Genomic DNA, 23,310 nt, shown 5'->3' with positions numbered 1-23,310 from the left:
CCCTCATTCACGCCGAGCTGTTAAAAACGGCGCCCGGGCCGGGCAGCTGCGGAGTCAAGCAGATTCACGTGGTGCCTCGGTGTCGCTAATGGAAGCTGACACGGTTAACCCAGAGGAAACCAGTAGAACGAGGCAGCGCTAACCTAATTTTAGCCGCCGTCTCCTCGCATCCTATTTCAGTGATTGTACCAGCAGTAATTAAGGCTGTAATAATTAAATAAGTCTCTTTCGGCCGTGCGAATGAGAGCGCGGAGGAGAACATTTCACCGGATTTAATTAGCCTGTCTGGAGCTCGCTGTCAGGACTTCTCTCCTGCCCACCTCGCTCAGCTCCACGTCTCTAATCCTCTGGGCTTGGTGAGGCAGCAAACCTGCACTTACTTCTGCGGTTTTATGGGCGGAGGTCAAAGGTCGAGCGGTGTACCCTCTTATGTATCGCGTAAAGAGGTGGGAAGGCTGTTTTCAGCGCTAACAGGGGTTATTAGCACACCTGCTGTGGGCTGTTGGGACGGGGGGAAGTTAGTGTCACGCTGATGGACGTCCGGACTCTGACTGCAGGTCCATGGTCTCCGTCCTGACAGCCGGAACCTTTGAGGCCTGAACTCCCACAACAGACCACTGGCAGGAAGCTCAACAGGAGAGAAAAGGAGGAAAAGTTCTGTTTTCTCTGGTTCCCAGGAAGCACCAGCTGCTGATCCCAGTATCAGGTGACACCTGGTGCCAAACAGAAGAACTTTTGGATGTTTATGGGCAGTTTTATCCAAAACCTTCAAAGAGAGAAGAGAAGCAGAGGTGGACAGAACGAGTGGAGAACCTTCAGGTTCTCCAGGACAGCGTGTGTGAAACAGCCTCAGAACGCTTCCTCCTGCCAGGCTGGAGGTTCTCAGTCCAAACACCAGCACAGACGTGATTCTGGCTCTAGTTTCTCGTGTGGAAGAGTCGTGTGCGATCGGGTCCTCGTGGCTCCTCTGTGAAGCCGCCTGAGGACCAAACGTGATCAAAGCCAGCGTGTTTAAGCGTCTCGCCGCTCTTTCACCTCAGGGCTTCATCAGTTTAATCTGTCTGATTTTAAGGTCCAGCTCACAGCAGCAGGCTCCGCCCCCAACCCCGAGAGAGGCAGCGAGCCCCACCCCCACCTCCCACAGTAATTATCACCGCTGGTCCTCATGACGGGCCCGGCGGACTCTTATCAACACCAAGGTCAGACGAGGTTCTCGTATCCTGTTGCAGGTTCTCAGTTCGGCTTCAGTTTCCTCACCTGTGAGGTCTGAACACACCTGAGAGGCGGAGCTTATCTCTTCAGGTGTGTGTGACACCTGTACCCGTTGAATCGTTGAGCGGCCTGACTCATGAAATCAATGGAGACGCTTTCATTTGTTTTTACCGACGTTTCTCATTAGTTATTTGCCGATATTTCTTATTTCCCCATTTAAGTTCAGAAAAATGTGGTTTCCATGGATGCACGGATTAAATGATTTCTTCGGACGAAGGTTTTTCCGGAGCGGAACGATCGATTCCCACCCTGCCGTTACCAGGAGATACTTAAGAAACACAATCGCCATCAGACCTCCTCCCTCACTGGACCAGTGGGGCCGGGGCCCCCGACCCGATGGTCAATCAATCAAACCCCTTTCAGGTCCGATAATCAAAAATCCAATCGCGACTCTAAACGTTAATTGATTTGATCTGTGGGACAAAAGCTCAGTTGCACTTTGAAGCTGATTATTTCATTGTTTGAAAAAAAACTCCAACCAGCAGAGGTCGCTCAAATAAAAAAAATCCCTCAAATCCCAAAATCATTGGAGCAAATAGAATCGATCAGACAACCATCAGAACCTCTGAGCTTTCACACATCATTAAAAATCAAAAGCAGCGGGTTAGCCTGTTAGCAGGTTAGCCTGTTAGCAGGTTAGCCTGTTAGCAGGTTTGGCCAACAACCCATCACAGAGTCTATTAAGGGCTGGGATCTGGTCCCCAGCTCTGTGTCCCGGGAACATTTGGACCTTCCCTTCCTCCTCCTGCTGCTCACTGCCGAGCTTTTATTTTGAAACTGGGCTGCGTTCACACCCTGACGGGGCATTTGTGAGCAAACATGGCCTGGCATTTAGAGGCTGATGAAAAGGTTGATAGTGCCACGCTGCTCTGCTCTGACTGAATTGTGTCGAGCAGCGCTCGGCGCCTGGGGGCCCCCGCCCCCCGCCCCCCCCCCCTCGGCCCTCCACCCTGTCCGGGCATCTGTTCCCAGCGCGGCTCTGCTCCTCAGCTGTAGTTTCATAATTGCCTCTCCCACCACATCCTCTCCACTTTACATCAGGCGACCACAGCAAACTCCTGGAAATGGTGCCGCTTAGCGTCAGATCTGAATGTGAGTCTTGTGGGCGGGACGGCGGTTGTTTAACACGCCGCCGCGTCTCCGTTTGTTTCCACAGAGGCTCCTCAGCCATTCAGAGGCCGATTATCTCAGCAGGTAAGCTGCTGCTGTTGGAGGAAGCTCCATTTAGTGCAGCGTTCCGTCCCACCACCACACCGCCACCTCTATACCTCCTCCTTCCCCTTCTCCCCAGCCCATAAATGATGATGGAGGCACTGGGCTAGCATGCAGGAAAGGTTTAATTAAATCATAGTCCAATCATAATCCATGTTGTTAATTAAACTGGATAATTTATAAGTACAAAAGGGGATATTTATTAGCCGCTCTGCAGCAGTGGCAGCGCCGGGACACGCACGTGGAGCGTGCACGGACACCTACACTTGCCCACCCCTCCCCTGCCGTACAACCTTTTACTATTGATGCCCCACATGATTGATAATGAGACAGGGACCGCTGTACTATTTGTCTAATGGCTGTGCAATTAAATTCCCTTGTAAATGACCCATGGCTCATTTCATCCTAATCTATGGAATTTTGATTGAATTTGTCAGCCCTAATTGAAAAATACTGCTATTTAATGTCTGCATTGCAGTTGCAGATCAGGCCGCCTTTAATGAGATCGTGTCCCAGTGACCCTGAGGGGGGGGAGGGGGTGGGTGAGGGGCTGCCCTTGACGCGGCTTGTGAGGGAAGGTGGAGGTGGGGGCGAGGTCAGAGGTCAGCGGAGCCCTCTCCGGATATATGAGGACGTGCTGCCGATGGTTTGTATTAATTGATGAGGAAGCCGTTACAGGATTCGTGAACATGGAGTTCGGTGGTGTTGTGATTTAGGCCCACAGACACCTCAGACCCCCCCAAAGGATGAACGGGAAACCTCATGCACGCAGGTCTTCAAGAGGAAGCTGACAAATGTGGAAACAACAGGATTCTGAAGGATGAAACAAGATCAGGAGGTCAGGAAGGACACACACACACACACACACACACACACACACACACACACACACACACACACACACAGAGCTTGCTTTACACTGAAGTCTGTCAAGGTTTAGTGGTCCCAATTTGTGTAACTGGCATCCATACTGGGGACCGCGAACGCACCCGCTCAGCATCGCCAACGACCAATCAGAGCTCAGAGCGCGTCGAGGGGGCGGGGCCTGTGTGGGGAAGGCAGCGCAATTAAACGGAGGGGAGCGCAATTTAAATCCAAAACATCTCCGGACGCGCGCCGAGCTGAAGGAAACACACAAACGCACACAACTTCGCTACACACACACACACACACACACACACACGCCGCGTCAAGGGGAGCGTCCGATTCTGTGATTTCGGGTGAGCTGTGGATCCTGGCAGGACGCGCCGGAGCGCCGACGGTTGGTTGTTGTTGCTGGAAACAAACAGAAGAAGAAGAGTTGTCGAGTTTGTCTCTTCCTCTCGTCTTCCCGACTTGCTTCCCATGGCGGCACCGATGGAATGGTTGTGTTTAATCGGTTTACCGCTCCTGTAAACTGGTTTAGAGAGGCGGTGCCGGTCGCGGCTCCTCCGGGGGTCTGTCCCCTCTCCACAGCCGCCCACAGCGCATCTTCTTCGGTCTCGTCCGAGCTGCAGCGGTCGTTCTTATGAGCGCAGCCTTTAGTTCGTCCTTCATGGTGATGCAGCGGCCACTCGGAAGCACCACCGCCTTCAGCATTGACTCTTTAATCGGGGGGCCCCCGCCGCCCAGCCCGGGACACTTTGTTTATACCGGCTACCCGATGTTTATGCCCTACCGGTCGGTGGTCCTGCAGCCGCCGCCGCCGCCGCCCCCAGGCCTGCAGCAGTCTCTCCCCGCCGGGCACCACCCGCACCCGCAGATCCCCAGCCTGCAGGGCGGCTTTTGCTCCAGCCTGGCGCAGGGCTTGACGCAGGGCATGGCGCTCACCTCCACGCTCATGGCGTCGCTGCCCGGCGGCTTCTCCGCGTCCCAACAGCACCAGGAGGCGGCCAGGAAGTTCGGCTCCCAGGCCCTGCACGCAGTCTTCGATAAAACTCAGGATCCGAGGCTGGACGCGGAGGACGGCAAGAGCTTCCTGCAGGGGAAAGAGTCCGCGGCTCTGCAGGCGTTCCACGACACGGACACGGCGGTGCAGACCCCCACAGGTAGGAGGGCAGCTGGGGGGGTTACTGAGGGAAAAACGGGAAAAATGTGACGAGCTGACAGCGCTGTTTACTCTCTAATTTCGTAAGTTTTAATTCACCTGCAAAGTTGTTTCCGAGATATTCAACAGCCTTAAAATAACGAATCTGTCAAAGATTCTTGAAAAAAAACAAAAATCAAAAACCTTGGAGTGATTTTATGACACGTAAATGTCGAAATTACAAATATTAAAAGCGCGTTTAATAAGCCTAAATGTCCCTACATTTTAAATTAAGCCAAAAGACCCCAGTAAACATGCAATATTTTTTCCCCATTTGAATATTTAAAAGGCAGAAAAGCGACTAAATTTAATACTTCGATTCTTCAGGCCATTTGATTTGTATCGATCCGGATTATCTCATCTCCTGAATCGATCATTTGTGTTTGGGGCTCCGTGTGTAATTACGCGTGAAAAATAAGGGGGGAGAAAAATCCCCGCAGAGCCCGAAAGAGTGATCCAGTGTGCGGGGATGATGGATATTGACGTGGCACCGGTCAGCCCGGCCCTCATTAGCATTTCCTGTCAAATCGAACTCACTAGTTTGGTGCCAAAACTGGACTCTTGTCACATTTTAAAACCAGCGACTTTATTGGTCGTTTCAGAAATGATAGAAACTTCGACCCAAAAATGAGATGTGAATTTTTACAAAGCTTCCTGGTGACCTGTGGTGCTTCTCCTCGCAGTCCGAGCGCACAGCAAGGAGGACCTGAAGGAGGACGAGTGCGGCCGCAAGGACGAGAGCTTCTCCATGGACAGCGACCTGGACTACAGCTCCGACGACAACCTCACCTCCATGTGCCACAAAGACGACGGCGACGGCGGCGGAGGGTTGGACGACGGCCCCCACACGCACGGCTCCGGCGGCGGCTCCGGGTCGGGGGGCGGCGGGAGCGCCGGAGGGGGCGGGAAGAACCGGCGGCGGCGGACGGCCTTCACCAGCGAGCAGCTGCTGGAGCTGGAGAAGGAGTTCCACTGCAAGAAGTACCTGTCGCTGACCGAGCGCTCGCAGATCGCGCATGCGCTGAAACTGAGCGAGGTGCAGGTCAAGATCTGGTTCCAGAACCGGCGCGCCAAGTGGAAACGGGTCAAGGCTGGAAATGTCAACAACAAATCCGGAGAGCCGTCCCGGAACCCCAAAATCGTGGTTCCCATCCCGGTGCACGTCAGCCGCTTCGCGATCAGGAGTCAGCACCAGCAGATGGAGCAGGCCAGACCGTAGAAGAAGAAAGGAGAGGGACCGCGAGCCTGGCCGTGCTCCATTTAACCTCAAGATATTCAAAACATAGAATAAAACCAGAGGATTGGGAAGAAACTGATCGATTTATTCTCAAAACTGACCTTTTATTTTAGCCGGTTTTAAGAGACTGTTGACAAAACCATCACGGATGAGTCTAAATTCCACTCATTCAAATGCCCAACATTTACTTTTCATTATAAACAGTTCATTTTTATTCATTTTTTTCAAGTGTGAAATTAATTACAATTCGTTCCAGATGTTTCTGGGTGACGGGTTCCCCGCAAGTTTTTAGTCTGATTTAGTTTCAGTCCCTGGAAAACTCGCTTGAAAAACCAATTCGATCGTTTCAATTTGATAAATTCTGGGAAAGGCAACACGGTCGAGACTCCAGCTGGGCGCGTTGGTCTGGACCTCAGAACATTTGTGCGTAAAGACGCGCCGCAGCGGAGGAGGAGGAGGAGGAGGAGGAAGGGCCGGAGTGACACATGGAGCAGCTCCTCCTCCCACATGTAAATACAGCCGGGACCAAACGGAGATTTCACCTCAAATTGTTGATGCGCGGTTTCAGAAAACTGTCGGAACACTCGAGATTTTTACGAGCCGCAGAAATCCACCTGTTGTCTGTTCAGAGTCTGGCTGCTTCGTTTTATTCGCTTTATTTTGGCCCGAATGACGCTAATTTATTTATAGAGATTTGTGCAAAAGTAACTAACATGGAGTTTAAAAAGTGTGAATTAAAAGATGAAACGTGAACAGATGTCAACAGCTGCCTCGTTCATGTTTATTTCTGAGTTAAAAAAAACAAAATCCATCAATTTCTCATTGTATTAAAAGCATGTTTTAATCAGGTACCGATGATATCCCGACGGAACTTTTGTTCATGGTGATAAAAGTGATTCAAAATAAATGAAGGCCTGATATTTAGGCCACAAATCCGCACAGATGTACGACGGAGATGGATTTAAAACCATTTTCTCAATAGAAATATCACGAAACTTTAAGATATGAATGCGCTGAAACACGTTTTGGTTTCCTTGTGTTTGTATTGAAGGTCTAAATTATGGATCCTGATGAATTAAATGCTCGGACAGACTCGGTGAGAAATTTAATTTAAAAAATAAAATGAAACAGCCAGGTGTCTCAAATCCCCCCGTTTTAATTAGATTTTATTAGAAAGTCTTATTTACTTATTTAATTCGTGTTCATCCCATATTTAACTCTAATTTTTCCACAGCAAACGGAAACATTTTAAAAATCCTACCTGGACCGTCGGTGCTGCATCCGGGTGACTAGGCTAATGTTAGCTTAGCATAACTGAGCCCGATATGATGCGTTTTCACCGCTCAGCAGCTTCACAAAGCAAAGCAAAAATTTCGAAAATCCGATGTTTGTGTGGCGAGAAGTCAAAGGCAGTCGAGCAACTTTAAATCAAACTCACACTTCATCTAAAAAGTGGTCGGACGCATTTTTAATGGTGACGAACCAACAAAACTGGGCTGTTTGATCAGGTTCGGCAGGTGATTAGGCCACGCCCCCTGGGGAGAGTGCTGATCAATAACGCAGAATCACAAATCTCTCAAACGAAGATATATTTGAAGGTTGCCTGAAGTTTTTGCCCTCGTCGATAATGAGATGATCAATTCTTCTTTTAAAACGTTGCGAGGTGGGAGAAGCAGCAAATGTCTCTGATTTATTTCATTCCAAAATAAAACCGGTGTTGTGTTTAAGAATTGAATTAATTAATTAATTAATTACCGAGCGGTCACTTTGATGATTTCTTTGCAAACAAAATAAATGCATACATTAAAAAAAACCAACAACCCAGATCTTTTAAAAATAATTTTCCCCCTATTTTTTTTTACTGGCCTTTTGTCAGATTCAGCGACTTCAGATTGAAGGCAATTTTCATTTGAAGGAGAGGAAATTACAAATTTTGGGTGTCACTTCCTGTCTTCTCCAGCCAACGTCTGAAACGTGACTCATTATTTTAGACTTGAAAGAAAAATAAAACGGATAAATAGGGTCTCAGGAGGTCAGCTGAAGCCTGACCTGCAGCAGGAACCGAGTGGCTTCCTCTAGAAACTGTAACCAGGTCGGGCTGCTCGGCTGATAAATGAGCCCCCGGGGGATCAGCCCGTCGGGTTTCGGTCCCTTCGTGGGTTTTAGGAAAACTGCTGCTGATAATGTTCACGCGTCAGCTCCTAATGTGACAGACGCCCACCTTCCACATCACAAACTGTCAACACACACTTGTAGGAAACCCCCCAGAACAACAAGCTTGAGCTTTGACCCCGCCGTCAGGTGATGCTAAAATTTGCTCTCATTTAAAAAAAAAAAAAAATCTGTGGAAAAAAAACAAAGCTGGATGTTACGAAGCATTATTCTCATCTTTATTGGAAGAGACACATTACAGTAGAAGACTCTGTATGAAGTAAAAGTTGTCAACAACAGTTCTGTACAGCTGACAAAAAATTCCTCAACAACAATAATAATAACAATAATTAGAATAACAACAAGGACAATAATATGTCGGGATGGTAAATCAAATTTTCATATGAACTGGAGAGGTCAGAGAAAAGAAGGACCAGGTTTGAGGGGGCGGAGTCTCCTGCACCGGCCCGTGAGTAAAAGCTTAAATATGGACTCAAACCTGAACTGTTGACCTACAGAGTCATTGATTGTTGTTTATGTACAGGTGGTCATGAGCATCGAGCGCAAACACAACCCTCCCCGAAGTTTTACTCCTTTTCCAAAGCACGTTTATCTACAAGCAGGCAGCTTCGGTTGCACTCAGTTCCTACAGCTGTGCGAACATCACGAGAAAACATTGCACAGTGCTTTTACCCGTTAAGTGAGCTTCGCTAACTTACTGCTAGCAGCAACTAGAGCAAACGGGGGTGTTAGCAGTAGCATCATAGGACAGTTTCTTATCAAAACACACTGAAAAAACAAAAGTGAGCATTTACATAATTTAGTTTTGACCACAACACACAGACAAAGGTTACTGGATGACTCAGCAGTCTGCTTCTTTAAATTAGCATCTTTTTGCAAACTGACCACTAGATGGAAAATGGAAAATCGAATTTTGCTCCTGGATTACTGATCGGTTTGCACGAAACTGACATAGCTGCGATTTTAGTGTTGATTTCGGTGCAAATTTGCTGTCAGCAGCCGGAGAAATTTACATCCGACATTTTATGTCCGAAGAAAAGGAAAATGTAGTGACACGAGTTAGCTGGACTGAATCTTCTAGTGCATTTTTGTCATAAATAAAAGGACGTGTTTGACCTGTCCAGATACGGGACAGACGAGGGCGGAGTCAAATATTTTAAAAAAAATGTCAAAAAGCTTCGGTCAGACGACGTAATTCAGCATTTTCTGGCGTTTTAACGGCACCACCAGGGGACTCGGCCATGGCACCACAAACAGAACGCAACGGTGGCAGCAGATCATTTTACAGTTTTTCCTGTCCGAAGTTTAATTTAACAAGAATACAGAACGAATTTACAGTGTCGTGGTTACAGAGGCGTCCTCGAGAATATTGCTTGGATACAGTCCGGTCGACGCTTGCGATGAAAGAGCAACGACGACCACACGAGCGGCCAGAAATTTGCAAAAATACGACCGAGCAGCTTCGTTCCCCGACGACCTTCGACAGTTTGTCACAGCAGCTACAAAAACAAGACCGCGGTGGCAAATGAACCCTTAAAAAACCAGACCAGTGGTTCCCAGCAGCTCCGTTGTCAATAAAGAGAGAGGACATGAAATGAGACGAAGGCTGAGGTCATCCTGAAATCGTCCGCATGTCCACTGTAACATTTTCTTCTCTGAGCCAATAAGCCACTGGTCTAGCCACCTGGTTACCCATAATGCTTCAGTTCCTGCCCTGGATTGTTGCGATCCTCTGCTCTATGACCCGGGTCAGAAGGAACCTTGCTGTGGTCAATGTTCATGCGGCCACAGCAGGATTATTTACAAGGTGACACCTGCAGACCAGAGACGAGGAAGAAGCCCTTCTGTGACTGACCGACGACCTCAGGGACCGTCGGATCGGACGGGCCACAGAGGCCGCCGGGAGGTCCGAGATGTCGTCCCAGTTTGAACACAAAAACATGAAAACGACCTCACGTATGTACAAATGTGATGGGTGTAAAGGTCAGTCGAGATGTTGGGGGTCGTGCTCCTTTTGTAGCGGGACACAAGGGGCGGCGCGTTGTTCCCTTTTAGCTACCTGTTAGCTGCTTCCTCATCGGTTCCATTTTCTGACACATTAAAATAAACACTTCCACACCAGGAAAGGTTAAAATTGTCCATCTAACGTACGTCAAAGATGCTAAGGCTTCAGTCATCTTAGATATGGACAGACATGCCGGATTACACCAGACTGATCCAGATTGTTTCAGGCTCTCAGACCTGAAACTGTTGGTCAAACTCGGTTTACAGACTCACTCGAACACTGGGTGAGGAATTCTGGGACGAGACACGGGAGCGTTTAGACAGTTTCCGGTCCCTGAGCCTGGAAAAAAAATGTGTATATTCAATGACTTTATACACCCGAAACAATGAAAATCCTTCCCTGCGTCGTCACTCCGACAGCTGGTCCAGCGGAGGAGACGCCATCCTGGAAAAATGCCTTAAATTAACGAGGGACATGCAAACAACATTTTTTTTCACAATAAAATGTGTAAAAATTTACAGAATCCAGTAAAAAAAAAAAAAAAAATCCATGTGAGGAGGTGGAACGCCTCCGATGGCGTCAGGCGCATAGGCTCCTCCCCCTTTCCTTCATGATGATGCTTTTCTTCGATATGTTTTGCCTTTCCTGAAGCGCCTGGTTGGCTGTGGGTCGTAGTGTTAGCCGCGTGATGAGGTACGACCTTCGGCCTTCCTCGGCTCTCCTGCGTCAGCCGTTTCCCAACGTCCCGTTCAAGTGGGCGGGGTTTATGTTCACGACGGATAGTGGTTCCCAGTACAATCCAGCTTTTCCCAAACTGTGCTTCTGTTTAGTCCCGAAGGGTCCGGAGTTGGCGGCGAGGCTGGTCATATGAGCGCGGCGCTCCCGATGCTGCTGCAGCTGTTGTTGCGGTTGGTGTTGCGGCGTGAGAGGTTGGGCGTGGCCATGAGCGGGTAGCGCTCGTCCGGACAGCCGTACTGAGCCAGAGTGTCCACGCACTCCTGGCTGCTGGCCTGTCGGGCGTAGGCCATCGCGCTGTTGCCGTGGACGTCCCTCGCCAAAAGGTCCACGCCGTACTGGGGGGCAGCAAGCAAACGGGAGGATTAATGAGGAACAACTTTCATCGTGGCTCAGAGACGTGTGAGGGAGCGATCAGCCCGTACCCAGATGAGGAGCTGCGTCACCACCACGTTGCCTTTGCGGCAGGCCAGGTGGAGCGCGTTGCGCCCGTCGGCCTCCCCGCACGTCTCGTTGACCTGCTGCCGGTTGCCGTGGGCGAGGAGCAGGACGACGGCCCGCAGGTCCTCCTCGGCGGTTGACCTCAGCAGCTGCTGGCCCAGCGACAGGTCGGCGCCGGGCAACGACGCCAGGAAGAGGCGCTGCTCGTACTTTGCTCGGATCCAGCGTTCTCGCTCCTCCCTGGCGGACAGAAGACACGATTAGTGTGGTCCATCGCCGTGGATACCAGCCACAACAATGGCGGCGGACGGTTAAATATTTAAATGTGTCTCAGGTTGGGTAAAATAAGACGCAGGGGGGGACGCGGGGGGGTGAGGGGTGAGGGCATGTGGACACATTGTTCTTCAATTGAGTGTCATGAACTGTTAATCTGGCTAATCCGCGGCGCCCATCACTCTAATCTCCACACAAATCCCTCCGTGTAAACAACGGCTCATTCAGCCCGCTGGGATTAGTCCCAGCTCAGGAGAGGGACCGGCGACGGCTCCAGGGAGGGGATACAGAGCTGTCCCCCCCATTACTGTGCCCCTCCATCACGCAACAACTACACCTCCTCCAGGAGCAGTGGGAGGTGGAGGCAGAGCCGGGAGGACGACCCCACAGGCCGATGCTGTGGAGCTCCAGATTATTTAAAGATGGACACCAGTCGGTCCCTCGGAAGGAATCCGTCTCCTCTCTAAGGAGTGTTAACAATGGTCCTATGATGGTATCGCCGTCACACCTGATCACCTTTATCAATTAATGTCAATTAAAGTGAAAAAAAACTGCAGTTTTAGATGATCTGAGGAGACACCAACAACAGAAAGTTTGTCTGGCGTGAGACAGAATCTCATTAGCCGCCCGTGTGTGTGTGTGTGTGTTTGTTTGGGGGTGTGGCCAGTGGCTAGCATCACGGAATGTCCCGGGGGTGTTTCCTTCCTGCCCCGGCCCAGAGAGAGTAGGGAGGCTGGGCACTAAAGTACGGCTGACAGCCCCTGGACAAAGCCTGGAGGTGTTGCTGTGTGTGTGGAGCAGAGACAGAGTTCTCAGCAGGGTTCTGGCCTTCCGTCCCCCAGAGGACACAGAGGAAATGTGAGGCCACTGGACCCAGGAAACGCATGCCTTCCCCATCTAGTGGAGTTGCTAAGGGCACAAGTGCATGTGTGAGTGTGTGTGTGTGTGTGTGTGTGTGTGAGTGTGTGTGTGTCCCTCACAGTCTGAGGTGTCCACAGACTTTTGGCCAGACAGTTTTTATCAAGAGTCAATTTCAAAACCTGGTTGTGTTTTTCTGTGCCGATGGCGTGTGTCTGATGTGTTTTCATTCTGCTGTGTGTTTAATTGCGTGTTTTATTCCTAGGTTGTTGTGTGTTCGTGGAGATTGTTGTCACGTTGGTGTGTGTTTATTGTGTGTTTGGTGTGTTGTGGTAAACATCATCATGAGCTAATGAGTCCTGAGAACACATCTCTGGACAGTGGAGAGGCTAATTGCACTAATTAACCACGCAGTGTGTGTGCGTGTGTGCGCACGTGCGCGTGATACTATGTGTTAGCATGTGTCAACAGAACACGCACTCATATTTCCTGTGTTAATCTGTGTGTGCGTGTCGCCTTTCACATCCCATTAGACGACGCGCTGTGCTCCGGCACCAAGGCATGCTGGGTAGATAATTAAACATGAGCCTGGGTGAGATGGTTTGTGACAGGAAGACACACACACACACACGCGCACACACACACACACACACACACACACACACACACACACACACACACACACACACACACACACACAAAAAGCCCAGTGGGGTTATGATGTGTGTTTCAGTCCATTAAATGAAATGATAAAATTACACCAGTCAGAGGGAACATGCACGCACACACACACACACACACACACACACACACACACACACACACACTCTTGCTGTTTCACTGTTAGACCTCTCGTTAAAGAGCAGATTAGGACGTATCTTTATATATATATATATATATATATATACATATATATATAAAATATTCAGTGGAATTAAATCTGAGTTTTGGAGCATGAGTTTGACTTGGGGATCTGCTCAACAGCCAACGATTGCTCATCCGACCTGTTGATTGACAGCTATATCAGCTTGGGTTTTCGAGTTGCTGTAGGAAACGCCGGGGTGGAATGTGATTCTGTTTGGAGTCCCCCAGGGAGGAACACTTGGCCCACTGCACTTCTGATTTCCTGCCTGTTGTTTGAGCTCATATACCCTGCATTGTGCATGCGTTTACTTTTGGTGTGTGTGTGTGTATACGTTCCTCCTCAGCGGTTCCTTTCAACGATGGTGTTTACATACACAGTTTCCTCTCCACCCAAAGCCCGGGGGTGTTGGCGCTAAACTGTGACCAACACTGGATGTCCCACCAGCTGCTCTGCCTTTACTGTGTGTTTAAAGGAATCATCAACCCGTGACCCCAAAACAGAGCAGGGACGCAGAGCTAAAAGCCGGCATGCGCCCTGATATTCACACCATGTTAATGATCATGATGACCTCCAGCTCTGCTGGGTTTCTGTTCAAATTAAAAGATCAGGATCGTTTATCATGCCACAAAGTTTAAGACCCTGAGGCTCATATATGTGACATCACACTCATATACTTTAGCATGTTTCCCACTGATCGAGGAGTTAAGGGAGGTTTTGCAGCCTTTAAGGAGACTAAAAGGTTTTATCCTAATTTTCATCGTTACTATTAAAAACAACAAATGAATATTTCCCAGCACAATGTTTTTGTTTGTTTAAATATACACTGATTTATTTCCTGCCACATAGTTCCAGTTTAGGCTTTGATTACTTTAGTAGTTATCAGTTTAATGTGTTAAAACATCAAACACTGATATTTACACGTAAAGCTGAAATTGAAGAAAGTTTCACAAAATAAAAGACCAAAAAGTTGTATTCATGGTTCGGAGCTGATATATGAGCTAGCACAGCCTTTTTAAAGCCCATCATTAATTAAAGACTGTGTGTGTGTGTGTGTGTGTGTGTGTGTGTGTGTGTGTGTGTGAGAGAGAGAGAGAGAGAGAGAGAGAGAGAGAGGTAATGAGCGGTAAAGAAACGGGGTTAAGACTGACACGGTGTCAGTGACTTCTCTTCGGGCCTAATTAGCCTTCTAATTAATAGATTAATAGATAGATAGAGTGCGGATAAGAGCATCAGCTAACTGCACGAGCTAATGTAGGAATCATTGTCGCACAAAGGGTTCTGAACAAGGTGAGGGGCAAAATTCAGCCCTAAATCGACTCTTAAAATTCCTCCAGATCAGCTGTATCCGAAAACAGGAAGGAAAAGACGGAAAGGAAGAAGAGGAGGAAAAGGCTGAAATCAATTAGCCTTTCCGAGCAGGTCATTAGCTGCCCTTGGATAGGCACAGATAATTAAAGGGAGGGTGGTGGGCTGAGAAAGGTCTGGGTAAGGCGGGGGGGGGGGGGGGGGGGGGCAGAGTCGGACGGAGATGGAGGGGTTAAAACGGACAGGGAATTAAAGAAAGTGAGAGACAATGCAAATGAGGAAAGAAGGAGTGAAGGAAGAGAAATGGGCCAAACCGCAGAGCAGCGGATCTCTGGGCTGAAACGCAATGCTCCAGTGATGCCACACAAATACAAAAAAAGAGTGGAAAGGGGGAGGACGCGAAGAAAGAGAGGTGGGAATGCAGAGGAAACCGGGATACAAAGAAGAAATGTGAAAAAGCGGAGGACGAAAAAAGCATCCCACCGTCGCTAAGCTGCAGCCTTGAAGGAGACTTAATGATCAAACAGGGAAGCACAGGGAAGAGGTCACGTTCTGATAATTGAACTGATAATTAAGTGTCTTCATGTCGGATCAGGAATCCCAGCGCTCCCGCCGTATTCCCTGGGGACCGCTCACACCTCATATCATGTTGTCGCGCTCATGGCGAGAGTCTGTCCCGGTGCTTCTGAGCCCAACTGGGTCGCCCCGGGAGTGAGCCCACACCGCCAGCTGGGTATCAGATAGGGAAAGGTGGAAATGCGGGAAAGACTGGCTGAACTGACGGAATTCCTGAGAGGACAAAGAGGAGGAGGTTTGGAATGTTTACCGGCTGGACGGGAGTCGCTCTGAACCCATTCAATCCAAATGTATTAACAGCACGAGCAGAACTCGAATTTTTCCTCCTTTTCTTTCTTGTATGAGCAATTTGCCGAATGAGCCAATTAGCCAGGGGGTGGGTGGGTGTGAGGGTGAGGAGGGTGAGGAGGGTGACTCTGACCGCCGGCGTGGAGATTCATTTCTGCTCCAGGAGCCGGCCCCCACAGGAGGCAGGAGCAGAGCGGAGGACGGCGAGCGAGAGCGGCGGGATGGAGTCACGCATGTGGAGAGTGTTATTTATTTCTTCATTATAAAAAAGGAGGGGGACGCGAGCTGAGGACGGCGAGGTTAATCTGATGACTCAGGCATAAAGAATGTGCATTTAGTTTGTGCTTTTAGCTCACATTAGCATAACCCCTCCATGATGACTAACGATGAATGGCTCTGTGATTGGCCCATGTCAGCCGGCTTAATGTCAATAGTAAATTGGAGGGCTTGTTAGGCGAGCTGGGGGACGAGGTTACGAGTGGCGGCGAGGCAGTCATGTACAAAATAATGTCTATTAGGACTAATTTAATCAAGGCCTCCCTTTTACAGATGAATTAGAATATAGGGGCCAATTATTTTCCAACGTTTACACTGGCCCTGCCTGTCAGGATGCTCAGCTGTGTGTGTGTGTGTGTGTGTGTGTGTGTGTGTGTGTGTGCGCTGTTTAAAATGCAGGCCATGGGGCCGGCTCCTATCAGCAGGGGCTGTAGATAATGGCGCAGAGATGATGGCGGGCGGAATCAGCTAGTTAAGCGACAGAGATGAAACACACTTACTGGATCACAAGATCGACACACAGGACAACGCACAAACACACACACGTGGGGAAGAGAAAAAAAACTATATTTGTAAATATCTGTTCACGGGAATTAAGCCCTCCGAGTGTTTTGACTCACTAAAATCCAGAAAACAAACCTTTGACCTCACACCGACTGATGAAGTTGACATTCGTGCTCATATTTCAGCTAATTAGAGATTAAATTAAAGAGCGTCCTTTGTGTGATCACCTGCAATTTGACTTGAAGAGCAAAGTTTCACAGCATTCATGAAACTTTGCCTACATCTGTGGCAAATGATAGAATCGCCACTGTCCCTGTACGTCGGGGTGCACGTTATGAAAAGGAGGATTTTAAAGCTCTGAAGAGATGAAGTCACACTCTTTGTGACCAAAACAAAACACTGAAACCGTCCGTCTGTTTGTGTTCTTGTTTCCGGGGCAGCGGTCCACCAAGCATCCGTATCAACCTCATTTCCTCCCGATGTGAGGTGGCGTGTGTCTGCTTCCAATCACGCCAGCCCGATCTGTGCTATGATCAGAGAATCCAGAGGGGAGGGGTCTGTGAATAATTTCAGGTGGAGTTTTTATGGGGTTTGTGGATGCGGTACCTTCTCGTACCCCCTCACTATTGTCTCTGACCCTGGGGGGCAATTATCTTGTGATATGGGCCCCGGCTGCCCGCCTCCTTTCCCCCGTTTCCCCATCTGGTCCCCCGAGCCCAATCCCGTCGCTGTGCCGGGGCGGCCGCCGCACCTGCACCCCAGCCCAGATTAAAAGCCACCGGTCTAATTTTAAATCTGTTAGCGCTGGCCTTTTCTTTAGGGAGAACAAGACTAATCTGTTCCCATAAAGAGCCCTTATTCTTTCACCCCCCGGTACCCAGCGCAGACAGACCTGCTGCTGAATTATTACTAGCCCTCCATTCGTCTTGTGGGGCCTGCTGTTAAGTGTGTGGTGCGGTGGCGCTGCGAAACGCCACGCGGCTCATCCGTTAGCCGCCACGGCGTGGGCTCATCATTCTGCTGTCTAATTAAGGTGAGGCCCCAGTATCAGCATCTTTACCTCCTCCTATTGTTCATATTGACCCTGTCATCCAGAATCCTGCTCGGGCAATAAAACCTACTAAATTCTACTGACAAGCTCATTAACATCTGTGGATTTTTATGGAGGTAACAAAGGATTTTATTAACCGCACAGATTCAGGTATTATTCATCAATTCTCACGATCAAACAGCAACTTCTAAAATACAAAACCTGGACAAGAATAATATATATATAAACCTTTACTGAATCCTGACCTGAGCCCCGGCGGATTATAGCCTGCACTGATGATTGTGGCTACACACACGGGCCAAGATGCTGACCTTCTGCGACAGACTGCCAAAGGTCGGCAACTTGCATGAGACGAGGGTGGGAGGACGAGGACACGGGGAGCCCAGGGGACGCAGGCACATGGCCGCCAACCACCTCCTCAGTCTGATGGCCAGGAGGCCGGATTAGCGGCACTGTCACTTGCTGTCTGCTCAGGACCACTAACACACTGCGTCAAAGGGAGCCTGAGAGGGCCCTGGGTGCTGGTGTCCAGGCGCCACTCGACACGTTATTAAAACAATGATGCTGTGGCGCCAACAACCACGGACCGAGGGCGCGGCGCCACTGCCTGGATCGCCGTGTCCCTGTGGCTCCACTGTGGTGGGTGGCGTTCCCAAACTTAGCAGCCCCTTCAGCTGTGGCATCAGCTGGGGTGCGGCACCGGCCTACCGTGCCAGCTGAGGTGATGACGGCTGACCGCAGGCAGCCAGGGGTTAATGGGAACGTTTAGATGATGGCTACGTCTTTTTGTGGTTTGTACCAGACAGGAAAATTCCTCTGGCATGTGTTTAACTAGCTGGCCCGTGTGCTTCATAGCTCGGCTAGCTTGTCAGGAAGTATCCGTCCTCAGAATAAAGCATGGACGCAGTGAGCAGGGGTGGCTCGACAGCATGTGCGCCGCAATGATCCGCAGACCTGAGACGATTAGCGCAGACAGTATCTGTTCCTCATCCTCGCTGAAAGTCTGACATTAACGAGACCTGGACCGTCCGTGGCTGCAGGCAGATGTGTGGGGGGGGGGGGGGGCGCGAAGGAAAGGGGGAGATAAAGAGATGATGACAACAGTTGGGGATGGCGGCGCTTGGCCCTGTCACATATCTCACGGGATGGGGCGGAACCGTAGAGGTGAGGTGTGATCTCTCCGAACATAATTCCTCCCTCTGGTCTGACTGGGAAGTCAACAGCAGAGTGGAGGAAGGGGGGGGGGCAGACACGTTAAACACTGCGGCTGTATGAACCCACCTTTTTTGTCTGACTCCATTTCTTTCTGCTCCTTTTTGTCAATAGTTCATTGTCCCTTTCTGTCGTCCCTTCTCTCATTCCTGTCTCACTCTCTCCTTCTCAAACCTCCAAACAGGACCTAATTGAGGGGCGGGGTGGGGGGCCAGACCTTGACAGACAGGAGGTCAGTGTAATTGCTGCTGGCCATATTTAACATTAAGATAATCAGGCCATTAATTACCCTTTGGATCATTAAATCAGCCACTTGCAAAATGAAATTTCGGCCTCTATTACTCACTTGAGAGACCACGAGGGGAAGGTTTTTTTCATTCATCAGACACCCCCCTCCCCTCTCTCTCCTGCTGCCTGGACAAAGCCGTACGTCGGCGATGTCCAATGCTTCAACCTTCCTTTATAGCTCTAATGGGAGCTTCTATCACAGCTCATGGTTAACATGGTTAACAGTCCCAAAACATGCTGCAAACAGACATCGCTGATTCTTACTTAAACATCAGGAACAGCGCTGATTGGCGGGACTAAATGTGGTCGGGTGTATTTAACCTTCATATGTTTGGGTACCTGTTGGCGTCTCTCAGTTTGATTTGTAATAAGAGTGACAGAAAGTAACCTCACCGCTGCAGCGTCTACATTTCACTTTATAGACTGCCACTGGCTCCATAAAGCTGTCATAAAAACGCCACACGCCCTCGCGGCACGTTGCCGGCGTGCTTGAGGTGAAGAGTTGGGCCAAAACACAGGAAAGAGAAGGCTCGGCTACAAGCTGCTGCTCTTATTTCACAGATCAGTAACAGGAAGCGGTTCACACGTAGCAGAATGCACGATCATTTCTTCTGTATTCTGCACATTTTCTGATGCAGCCGTGGAAAAACAGACAGATGCTGAAGAGGAAAAAGGAGAGATTTGTGAATGTGAGCGGCAGAGAGCCACTTAAGGAATGGACTGATAAATACTATTGATGGGACAGAGGGGGGGTGGGGGGAGATGGAGCTGCAGTGGAGCGTTGCGGGTTAATTGAGATAATATTGACCTCCTCCTCTAATCTCTTCAGGGGAAACACGCTTCAGATTCATAAATAAATAGGAACATGAGCAACAATAAAAGCATTACTGCTCTGATGGAGGAGGGCTAATGGCACGTCAATACTCAGATCCCTTCAGAGAGAGTGTGTGTGTGTGTGTGTGTGTGTGTGTGTGTGTGTGTGTGTGTGTGGAGCCTCACCACACCACACCACACCGCTGCAGAGAGGGTCTCTCTTTATGTGCCTTCACTGCTCCATATAATAATATCACACGTGAAACCACTGAACCCAGCTTTTCATTTTAAAGTGACCGTCTGTGAGTTCTCTGCAGATTTTAGTTTTTAGCTTCCTTTCCTTCATGAAACACGTATTAGGAATTAATTTTGTTTCTTTTGATCAAAAAAAAAACGACGTTAAAGCACAAATCAGTTTCCAAAAGCTTCACTTGGTTTATTTTAAATTGTACGCACCCTTGTTTTTTTGTGCATGTGAGTGTGTGCTTGAGGGGAGGGGGGGTCATGTGGGGAGTAATTATAAGGTGCTTCTGTTGACGAATGGGCTTTGAGGGGGGCGGTGAGTGCGAGGGGGAGGACGGGGAAGTCGATCTTTATGCAGTTGGCAGTCAGCTCTAATTTGTTACGATGGCGGCTGGCTTCCCGGAGACACGGTGCCCAATAATTACAAACATACACACGCATCGTTAACACGCAGGTACACACTGATCAACACCAACGTTACGCTAAAGTTCACCCATTTGTTACTATCCCCTGTGGTCCAACACAGACAGGAACACAGGTTTGAAGGCAGCCCTGTCAATATGAAACACATCCAAAGAGGCAGGAGGTGAAACACTGCCCCCTGTCGGCGGCGCGCAGCACTGCTGACTGCGCTTCCTACCTGCTGGCATCAGGCGCGGGTTTGGGACGTCCTTGTGTGTTGGCCTCCCACACGCTGTTGGCGAGCTCGTTGCCGATGGCTGTCATGACTTTGATGAGCTCCAGCGGCCATTCGTCCAGGTCCAGGGACCGAACTCTGGACAGGTGGGTGCCAAGGTTCCTGTGGATACCTGAGCACTCGATGCAAATCAGAGCCCCGAGATTCAGACTGGCCCAGTCTGGGTCTGACACACAAAACACAGGATTGTCAGATTCGTCAGATTACTGTTGGTTTTGAAGAACAAATGCTTCCAAATCTTTGGAACTCACTCTGAGCTTCGCAGTCCGCACAACGACCATTTCCTCGAATACTTCGGATGGTTTGCAGAGCCATGGCCTCCGTCTGGCTGGTCAGGCGAGACTGAAAACACAAAACAACCACAGGTCAAACATGCAGAGAATAATCCTATTCGAACACCAAAGACAGAGCTTCACTGTGATGCCGTTTCAACCTAAACCTGCTAATGTTGAGAAATAAAGGAATAGGACGCCAAACAAATGGAATGGGGGAGGGAAGGAGGGTGGACGGTGTTTCAGTGGCAATGAAAGGCTGAGAGCCTGAGGCGTCAACACAGCAGGGCCGGGCTGAGAGCCGACCGCTCACTGCAACATGCAGGTGGAAAATGGCAACTCCGAGGTTGAAGCAACAGTAATTACACTCCTATAATTATGCGAATGAAAACGCGCTTGTGTGAGGAAAACATAAAGGTGATATTTTCACTGATGTGACCATACATGGTGCATGTTCTCAGTCAAGAAAATCTCATTGGATCTTAGTCTCATGGTCTTCATCACCTGAGTTGGGTGGTGCAACGGCATTTGTTTCCCTTTATGTGCTGAAACAGACTTTCACTTGTTCACCTTGTTCTTGCTGCTCTCACAAGACTGCAGGCTGGCCAGGATCTGGCTCTCGATGACCTGAACCCAGGCGTCTCGCTCCTCATATGAAGTGGCTTCAAAGTGCCACGTCTGCCCCGTCAGCGACACGATGGTGAACTCAAAGTTCTCCTCTTGTTCTGTTGGATAGAAAAGAAAAAGAGTAAGAACACGAACCAGCCGAGTACCATCCCAGACCGCCATCTTCAACAGTCCAGTGACCACGAACCCTATAAGATTCACTGAACTGCTCACCAATCCACCAATACTGATCCACAGACTGTTGCAGTTGTTTTGGCAAACATTAGCAAACAGCTAACATGTGCGGTGCTTGAAGTTTTGCTAAGGCCACACAATATATCAAAAATGTATTCTAATTTATGTGCAATAATGATACCGTAAACAGTCCTTGAACTGGGATAGTTCAACCCTCTCCTTCCACTCCCTCAAGTGTTCTCGTATTTTTAACACCAACAAACACTTTCACGTTTTCCTGAAGAATTCACTACAACTCCGCCTCAGAAGGTCTTACAAACATCATTTTGTAGGTAGAAGCTTCTACTACCTCAAAACCTCACATGAATCAGAGCTACATAAAAGGAGCCGATAATTCGGGTGCCCGCTACCATTATCTAAAAAAGCTCAGACAGCTCAGAGCAGGTCATTTCCGTGTGTGTTTGTGTGTGTGTGTGTGTGGGGGGGATTTTCAGTTGTTCTCTCACACAGCTCAACCAAATCTTGTGAGAATTCACAAAGAAAACTTTTAATGTCTCCCAGTTGTAATGAACCCACACACAACAATATTGGGCATTTCTAAGTGGTTGAAATAAGCGCCTGAATACGGTTCTGGGTTCAGTGCTGATTATTGATCAGTTTCAGAGGGGGAACTGCTCCTCCTGGAACTTTCTTTTGAACATAAATTCCTTCATCATATAGCCACAAGCTCACACTCTTAATACTTGGTAGCAGACAAAAGCCACTAAACTGGTTCCATTTCTTTGTCAAATCTTTTGCTTAATTCAGTTGCAATTTTTCGTCAGCTAGCCAGGCTTGTTTGAATGTAAATGTCCCTTTTCAGTTTTTTTTAAATTTTGCTTTGTGATTCACTTTTCACCTCTCAACAGAGCAAACCTAAAAGAGAAATACAGTTAAACGAAACTTTAACATTTATTTATACAGTGGGACCTCTACTTATGAATTTAATTTGTTCCAGAAGTTGTTTCGTAACCTGAAAATTACGTAAGTAGAGGCGCGTTTTCCATGTAAATGCCCTAATCTGTTCCAAGTCCCCCAAAATTCGGACATATTTTTTTTTATAAATCATAAAAATGCATCAAAACATGTAACAAATACATGTTACAATTAGATTACCGCACAATAAATGTAGGAATTCAGTGCAAGGCTTCTCCAGGAACAAAATGAACTCTATTACAGGCTAATCTTACATTAGCCGTCATTACTAGCAACGAACGTTAACACTAGTGGTAACACCGCCGTCTAATGGACAAACATACACCCACAATAAATAAAAGTTAAACGAAGGCGACGCTGGGACACACAAACTTGTACATATTGACGTCCCTCCTAGCCAATGGGATGACAGGAAGATGCTAGGCGATAGCCAATGGCAGAGCAGCTACTAGCATGTTTGCGTTCGCTGAACTCTACGGTAGCGTATTTTTGACCTTCGTATCCTGAAATTTCTTTTGTAACAAGAGGAAATATTTTCCCGTTGAGACGCTTCGTAACCTGAAAATGTCGCACGTAGAGACGTTCGTGAGTAGAGGTCCCACTGTATATCGCGTCTCAATATTTAAACATTTTCTCCCAAACCAACCACTCGTGACCTCTGTGACCCTGCCCCCTAAAGCCAGGCATTCACTAGAATCACCGAGGTCAGTCATTACAATCAGGGCCTGCTGGAGGGGGACATGTGGATCTATTACCCAAACCCCCCCCCACCCCCCACCCCTTGGAGGTTAATCAGGAGTCTGTGTGTGTAATATGTTTATTTTTTAGAATATATTTGGGACTGAAAGCACCTGAAAAGGTGACAGAGGAGGGT

The 23,310-nt window shown here is 48.8% G+C and overlaps 2 protein-coding genes across 6 annotated transcripts in view; one reads left to right on the top strand and one right to left on the bottom strand.

The window, feature by feature from the left end:
* Positions 1-3,645: 3,645 nt before the first annotated feature.
* gbx2 (gastrulation brain homeobox 2) lies at positions 3,646-5,897 on the top strand. The gene is made up of 2 exons (XM_003966582.3): positions 3,646-4,511; positions 5,233-5,897. The coding sequence occupies exons 1-2, from the start codon at positions 3,992-3,994 to the stop codon at positions 5,766-5,768; spliced, it is 1,056 nt and encodes a 351-aa protein (XP_003966631.2). The 5' UTR covers positions 3,646-3,991; the 3' UTR covers positions 5,769-5,897.
* Positions 5,898-8,154: 2,257 nt separating this feature from the next.
* agap1 (ArfGAP with GTPase domain, ankyrin repeat and PH domain 1) overlaps positions 8,155-23,310 on the bottom strand; it is an 82,714-nt gene continuing 67,558 nt past the window's right edge. For all 5 annotated transcript variants that reach the window (XM_029839649.1, XM_029839650.1, XM_029839646.1 and 2 more), the window contains 5 exons: positions 21,231-21,385; positions 20,640-20,730; positions 20,332-20,554; positions 11,124-11,379; positions 8,155-11,036 (listed from right to left, as the gene is read on the bottom strand). In XM_029839649.1, the coding sequence (XP_029695509.1) occupies positions 10,827-11,036; positions 11,124-11,379; positions 20,332-20,554; positions 20,640-20,730; positions 21,231-21,385 (935 nt within the window). In that variant the 3' untranslated portion in view covers positions 8,155-10,826. The remainder of the gene's footprint in view (positions 11,037-11,123; positions 11,380-20,331; positions 20,555-20,639; positions 20,731-21,230; positions 21,386-23,310) is intronic.

Source organism: Takifugu rubripes, chromosome 8, assembly GCF_901000725.2.
Source record: "Takifugu rubripes chromosome 8, fTakRub1.2, whole genome shotgun sequence".
In the NCBI taxonomy this organism is placed as follows: Eukaryota; Metazoa; Chordata; class Actinopteri; order Tetraodontiformes; family Tetraodontidae; genus Takifugu; species Takifugu rubripes.
The sequence above is the reverse complement of the archived record's forward strand: the minus strand, read 5'-3'. Positions and strand labels throughout refer to the sequence as shown.